At 42.5% G+C, this 7726-nt stretch overlaps 1 protein-coding gene across 1 annotated transcript in view; it reads right to left on the reverse strand.

Moving 5' to 3' along the window:
* Nucleotides 1–332: 332 nt before the first annotated feature.
* The window catches only part of LOC107300366 (charged multivesicular body protein 7), a gene marked incomplete at its 5' end in the record, with an annotated part of 8867 nt that continues 1473 nt past the window's right edge, over nt 333–7726 (reverse strand). The window contains 8 exons of the mRNA XM_015829701.1: nt 333–774; nt 2002–2181; nt 4130–4190; nt 4829–4927; nt 5283–5402; nt 5852–5900; nt 6365–6498; nt 7531–7716. Of these exons, the coding sequence (XP_015685187.1) occupies nt 710–774; nt 2002–2181; nt 4130–4190; nt 4829–4927; nt 5283–5402; nt 5852–5900; nt 6365–6498; nt 7531–7716 (894 nt within the window). The remainder of the gene's footprint in view (nt 775–2001; nt 2182–4129; nt 4191–4828; nt 4928–5282; nt 5403–5851; nt 5901–6364; nt 6499–7530; nt 7717–7726) is intronic.

The raw sequence follows: 7726 nt of genomic DNA on the forward strand, positions 1-7726 counted from the left end.
TCTTCAAGCAGCAAAAACAAAAATAACAGCCTCGTGTTGAAAAGCTTTGCAAATTCTTTAAGGCAATGTCAGTTTTGACGTAAAAGACATGTATAAGGTGAATTTTGTGTCGACAGATGCTTCCTACTTGTGTAACAAAACAAAACAAAACCACACCCCTATAAAACCTTGACCTAAGTTCTCCACAACCGTGCAAATACGAAGAAGAAATATAGCAAAATCATTAATATATATGTCTACTTGCGGCCAAACACCGCTCACTGCTATCAAAGTCAGCATCTTATCTAGTGCATCCAGTTAATGTTTTGCCCAACTGCACAAAACAGCAGGATGCCAGACAGCGTGTGACTTTATTGCCTTTCAAGTGGTCACAAGGTGGAGTTCCATGAAGTGGCAAAGCAGCCCTCAGGATGTCGAACAAGGTCAGGATCAGCAAGATGTCAACGTGCCAGAGAAAACGCAGCCGTGAGTGGCCATGTGGGTGAGCAAATCAACCAAAGAGACACTGTAATTTGGCACCACTGGGGAAAAAAATGACAACAGAGCAATTTTCTGTGGAAAGGATTTGGATTGTCGTGGCAGAATTTTCCTGCCTGTTTTGAAAAGTGCAGTCTAACGAGCTTTTAAGCCATGTTCCAACAAGTTACTTTCGGAATTATGATCAGCAAAGTTAAGACAGCTTCACAGCACAAAAGGGGACGTTGAGTCATTAAAGAGGCAGCTCCAGAGCTCTTTGGCGGTCAGGGGCCTTCCGATCAGTCTTTTGTGCCAATTCTGTAATTGAACGCACACGTACACACCCAAAAAAGAAAAGAGGAAGAGAAATGTGGTCAAGCACGCTTGCAAACTGAACAGAAACAAATACGTGTCATCTGATACATTTCTTTGCTACTAGAGCCTCCAGCATCTATTAAAAATTGGATTACATATTATTTTTACTGACCTGTAAAAATAAACATCAGTCATTTGCAAGATTGCTGGATTTGTTAAAGGAATCTTTTAAGGGCAAATGGCAGAGCTATTCAGAGGCTTCTTTTGTATGTACATTTTCCATAAAAGTCTACGGATAAAACTTCCTTGCACCATCATCTAAGAAACAATAAAATCCTGTGGTGTGCCATTATTTATTTTCACATCTCTGTGAAGTGTTAAAATTTAAGAAGCCTTTTGCAGTGATCAGACTATTTATGCTCAGAGAGATAGTCCAATGGCTTGTGGCAAAGAAACTAGAAAAATTGGTAAGAACAGCTAAACACAGAGGACACCAAACCAGTTTAGGGTCAAGTGCATTTAATCCTCAATAGCAGTAGAAAACTTGTTTAAAAGATTTTTGCCCCAGCAGATATCTACCCCATTGTTTCTTAGCCTTAGCAACATTAAGACATGTGGACATGCTGGCTAGGGAATTCTGGGAATCGAAGTCCAGACATCTTAAAGTTGCTAAGGTTGAGAAACATTGATCTACCCAAATAATGGTGTCATTAGCCCAAAAACCTTCAGATCTGTGAGAAAAAGCTTTTAACAAATTGAGTAATATTATAGAAGCTGCTGAAGACAGAGGTTTGCTACAGAAGTACAGGTAGTCCTTGACTTACAACCATTTGTTTAGCAACTGTTCAAAAGTTACGATGGCAATGAAAAACCAGTGAGTTGCCACTGGTCCTCACACTTACGACCACAGCCGCATCCCCCAAGTCACATGATCAAAATTCAGGCGACTGGCATGTTCTTACAATGGCTGCGGTGGTCACGTGATTGCCACCGGCAACTTTCCTAGACAGCTTTCCACAAGCAAAGTCAATTCGCTTAACTGTGTGATTCAGTTAGCAATCATGATGATTTGCTTAACAACAATAAAAAAAAAAGCTGGTAAAAATTGGGCATAAGTCACGTAACAACTGCCTCCCTCAGGGATGGAAATTCTGGCCCCGGTTGCGGTTGTAAGTTGAGGACTACCTGCAGGCAACGGTAGACGAGGGAAATGTACAAGATGCAGCTTACCTCCATCTGAGCAAGTGAGTTTCTCCAGCTCTGCTTCAAGGTCAGCATCCGTGCAGCTGGGAAGGACTACCGGAGCTGGAGAGAGCGGCTTCGGTGGCACCGAAGGCAGGTCCAACAGATATTTTGAGGAGTCCGTGAGAAGACTGTCCAATTCTTTTTCAAGTTCCTCTGTATCGGCTTCTAAGTTAAAATAACAAATAAATTGATCTCAGTCTGATATGCATTTATTCACAGTACAACATGACACAGTTCGATGGAGCATACTCCCAAGCAACTGTACATAGGATTGAAAAAAATGTAAAAAGAGGTAAACTCAACAAGCAAGCTGAGTTTCGGAGGACCAAAGTGAACAAGATACAACAGGGATGGCGAACCTTTTAGAGACCGAGTGCCCAAACTGCAACCCAAAACCCACTTATGTATCGTCGGGTGCCGGGTGGGTGTGGCCCATTGGGTGGGCGTGGCTGCGGTGGTAACACCAGACTGGGTGGGGCTAAAAAGTTCAATCAATCAATTCCAACTTTGCAAGATATTATTTTTTCCCCCACGAGAAGTTGAAATTGACTGATTGATTGAATGCCGCCTCTGGCACCCGTGCCATAGGTTCACCACCACTGAGATACAACCTTAAGTTCTGCATGACAGTAAGAGCTTGAAACAAGTGTTCTCATTCTTTTACAGGTGTACAACTTTTGTTAATGCAAACCTTGCTTGTTGTTATTTTTAAGCTTCCACATAGTTGGGGGGGGGGGGAAATCTAAGAAACACCGATCTAATCAGCAATATGCATTCAGATCTAGTACAAAGTCTCACTCAAAATTGTCTTATGTGGTTTCCTCATGCAAAGGTGATCAAGCCCGTATCTGACCACATAATCTAAACTCATCCAAGGCAAAAAAAAATCCTCAGGTATGTAATTCATATTCAATAGAAGCATTTTTCAACTATTATTCTTAAAGACAATTAATGCATGTGCAGAAGCAATTACGAACACCAATTAGGTCATGAACAAACACAGGAAATAGAGGAATCACAATCACTGAAGCAAATATAACATTATTTAAGCTGAACAATATTTTTCTAATAAAAATGGTATTCCCTTACGGATAAACTGCTGGATTCTGTGTGGAAGCAGTTAAGTGGGACTCTGCCAGCCGGGGGTTGGTTTGTTCCTACTTATTCTACCCACAGACTTTCCTATCCAACAGACTTTTCAGGAAAAGGGAAGTTTATTCTGGTTAGAAGTCTGAACTGGTTGTTTACCGAAGCTTTTAGAAATCAGGCTAAAGGTTACAGACAGCCTGAAAGTCAGAATAAATATCCTAGATAAATACTTCACAACCATAAATCCATCTACTTTTAACTCATCTGGGGAATGAGATAGACATTAACGCTGCAGGCACACAAGAGGTAAAATAGGCCTATACATTCTCAAATAATGGGGTAGATCCATTTGGCAAAAGAAATTACTTATCAAATAATTAACTGTCCCTTAATGCCTATTCTGAAAACAAGGTTAAGAATTTTACCCATTATTTTAATTTAATCCACACCACATGTGGACATTTATAAATACTATTGAAAAGGAATCTCCAGAGAGCAGGAGAATAATATGTCATCCTGAGAGTAAAGGACATAATTATTAGGTAAGAGGAAAATATGTAACTGACCAGGCATTTTTAGTCAATGTTTGATAGTTCTTATGCATTACAACTGGAAAACAGGATATATGCCTATAACCTACAGCAGGGGTCTGCAACCTTGACAACTTTAAGACTAGGGAGATAGGGCGGTATATAAATTTAATAAATAAATAAATAAATAGTGGACTTATGCTGGCTGAGGAATTCTGGGAGCTGAAGTCCACAAGTCTTAAAGTTGTCAAGGTTGCAGACCCCTGATCTACAGTGGAAGCTATAAAAATATCTGTTACTGGGAGACTCAATTCCTGTCTTGAACAAATCTGTTTTAAATGCTGTAGAGCAAGGTTTTGCAAATGTGCAACTTTAAGACTTAAAAGTTGCTAAGTTTGAAAACAATTGTAACTTTAGGAAAACAATATTTCCCATGTGTGGCTGTTGAGGAGAAAGAGGAATCAGAAGAGTGCAGGAAACAAGCTTTGACTCACCTGAGCCGTTGATTGCCACGCCTGCTAACGTCTGAGCCACTTCATCCTGGGTATCGCAGAGCTGTGGGAGAAGCGGAAATTTTAATTACAGATATGCAATTAATGTACAGCCTGGAGGACAGAAGGGAAAGGGGAGGGGAACATGATGAAATCTTTACACATATAAAGAGTGTGGATAAGGTTCTAGAAGGCAGCATTTTTCAATATTAAGCAAACTTCAAGAACACAGGGCCATAACCTCAAACTGACAGGAGGGAAGTTCAAAAGTCATGCTAGAAAGTGTTTCTTCACCGAATTAAGTTCACACGGTGCAATAAGATTGTGTGTTTGTTGTCACTGTGAGTTGTGTTGGGGGGGGGTGACCGAAGGGAGGCTCAGCCAATCTCATTGTACACATGTTGTACTTTGACAATAAAGGTTGATTTGAAGAGCAGTGGAAGCTGGGAACCAACTTCCAGCAGAGGTAGTGGATCAGTCATCAGCAGCTGAGTTTAAACATACTTGAGATAAACAAATGTCCATCCTACGACAAAAATTAATTAAATAAATATATAAATAAATTTAAAAAAAAACTGCAAAGGGCAGACTTGATGGACCGCTAGGACTTTTTCTGCTGTCAGTTTTCTATGTTACTATATGATGTTTTTAGTCTACCCATGTATGTCTCCCGTGTGTGAGCAGTACCTGCTTCTTACGTACCTCTTGAATCTGATCCACTAGGCTCTCTGCCTTTTCCACAGTCACATCTTTCATAGACAACTTCAGAGCTCCTAGTCCAGCCTGATAAGCATTAAATACCTTTTGGGCAAGAGAGAAAACAAACTTATTTTTCTATAGCATCTTGACCAGACGACTGCAGATTTTAGAGCTTCCTTTACAGCAATTCCAAGGTGGTTTAAGCTCAAGATTAAACAGTATATAACTCACAGCACAGCACTGTGCCATACAACAAGCAAATGTGGATTCATTAGCCTGCTGAGGTGCACAATCTAATACATATATTGTAAAAGGAGAGGAAGAGAAGAGAGTTATTCCTTGTTTGGGACAGTCAAAGTGAGACCCTTAGTGGAATGGTTAACACTGCTCCTGAAAGAAAAAAAAATACGCAAGTATACAACGCCAAAAAAATAAATGCCAGGCAACAAACAAATACCATTTGATCTGTCTGAGAGGCATAGATGCGATCTAGGATGCCTTGTACCACGTCCAGCTTGGAATGAAGCTCTGAAATGCGCCTTTCCACTCTTTTTCTGGACTTCAAAGATCTCAGGGCCTAAGAACAGAAAAAGCAGACTTTATTCAAAAGCTAGAAAAGAAAAAAAAAACACCAGGAAATTGAGACTGGGCAAAGTGGTGCCGGGTTAGTCAGATAAGAGACAGCATAGTCCACAGCTTCACAGCAGGCAGGACAAGAGGCCCAGGAGGGACCCTCCCTAAATTATGGGGCTGTAAACGTTGACAGTGAGAGAAATGCAACTTCACATTTGCCAGATTCTTTAATGTAGCTTTGAAGTAAAGTAGAGTTAGTTTATGTAACCGTATTTCCATCGGGTCTACCAGGCAAGCCTGACAAAAGATCTGTGTACATCTGTATAATAACACCCGAACTCACCCATTGTCTTAAGAGTCATGACCACAATTTTTGGGAAATCTGCAACAGGGCAGTTTGGAGATGAACATACCAATAGGGACACCATGTACCTGACTTCCACCAGTACCTACCAGTTGCTTCTTCCCAGCTTTACAGGCCCTCCGAGCCTCCTCTTTACATCTGAAAAAGCAAGAGAGATGCTTGTCCATATTTTGGATCAGGAAGAGCTACAATCCCATTGTTCTCTCTGTACCTTTCGCCCAGCTCACTATAGGAGGGGTCCCCCACCCTGGTCCGTGGACCGACACCAGGCCACGGAATGCCAGAAACCGATCCATGCAAACAAGCGAAGTCCCATCCGCGGGATGCAGGCGGCACGCGAAACCACGCCCCCTCCGGTCTGCGGAAAAAATCTCTCTCCACGGAACCGGTCTCTGGTGCCCAAACGTTTGGGGGCCGCTACACTACAGCTAAGACAATTACAAATACAATTCTTATTTTCTTGGTGTGAGTGTGTGTATTATTTAATTATCAATTAAACTGCTTTAATAAGCCCTGAGAACTACCGTAATTTTGCCCTCTATCAGGATCAGATTTTTTCCCCCCTGCTTTTACAAAGATGAACGACACACACCCCACATTACCTCTCTGCTTCCTGCGCCAGAGATTCCACTTTCTGTGACAAGAGCTGCTCACTCTGCATCAACTGATAAACCCCAATGTCTACATCATTCATTGGGGAGACTTTTGCGTGAAGCCCTCGGGCGAATTTCATTATCTGAAAGACAATGTTGTTATTTGATATTAAACTATGAGACTCGTGGTGTCATCAAGAATTAGTCTTTTAATAATGCGAGTAGGATGTATTATTGTTCCTAAGGGGATGCGATGGCTCAAGGGTTAAAGACGCCGAGCTTCTCAGCTGGAAAGCTGATAGCCCAGATTCGCGATTTGAGTGCTGCGCAACAGTGTAAGCTCCCGTTACTTGCCCCAGCTCCTGGCAACCTAGCAGTTTGAAAGCATGCACATGCAAGTAGATAAATAGGTACCACTTTGGTGGGAAAATAACAGCATTCCATAGGCCTCAGCACATAGTCACGCCAGCCATATGACCACGGAAGTGCCCTTGGTGCCCTCAGCTAAGAGACAGAGATGAACACTGCCCCTGAAAGTTGGACACGACTGGACAGGGGAAACCTTTACCTTTATTGTTCCTAATTTATCTTTTAGAAATGAATTGCTCACACGGTTAGTTTTACCCAAGATTTCAATATTATTTTGCTTCCCTCTATGGATTTGTACAAGTGGGTGAGTGTGTTGAGTTAGCCTCGGCTCCCGATGACTATCTAGATCAGTGGTTCTCAACCTTTTTAATGCCGCGACCCCCAACCGGTCGTAAGTCGAGAACTAAACCGGTCGTAAGTCGAGGATAACCCAACTGGTCGTAAGTCGAGGACTTTCCCTGCCCGGGAGCGCCGCGCATGCGTGGTTCCGCCCCCTGCGCCGGCCGAGGCGTAGCTGGCAAGCAGCAGAGACGGAGCAGGCCGACCACCAGCTGGCCCAGCTCAAGGGAGGTAAGGCACCTGCCGGAAAAGGGGAAAAAAATGGCGGACAGCCTTGCTTGGCGACCCCCGTGAAATGGTCGATCGACCCCAAATGGGGTCGCGACCCATAGGTTGAGAACCGCTGATCTAGACTAATCCCTGCAGTTTTCTTTGCAAATGTGGAATGTATTTATTCAATTTATTAGAAGTGGTTTTTTTTTTATAGAGATAGGATACTGCCTGAAGCAGCCAGTTGCAAGCCATACCTTATTACCATTCTGTTCCAGGACAGTGACTCTTTTCTCCTTCTGCAATTGGAGCAGCACCAGACAAAATGTTCGTTCATCTGGACAGGTGCTGGTGCATAGGGAACGCAGCTCAGCCAGACCAACAACAGGATGGGATGAAAGTGTGGAATTCTGGTAGAGATTATAGACTTCTTCCGCCTTCTCCTAAAAAAAT

Source organism: Protobothrops mucrosquamatus, unplaced genomic scaffold (assembly GCF_001527695.2).
Source record: "Protobothrops mucrosquamatus isolate PMUCROS unplaced genomic scaffold, P.Mucros_1.0 scaffold6798, whole genome shotgun sequence".
In the NCBI taxonomy this organism is placed as follows: domain Eukaryota; kingdom Metazoa; phylum Chordata; class Lepidosauria; order Squamata; family Viperidae; genus Protobothrops; species Protobothrops mucrosquamatus.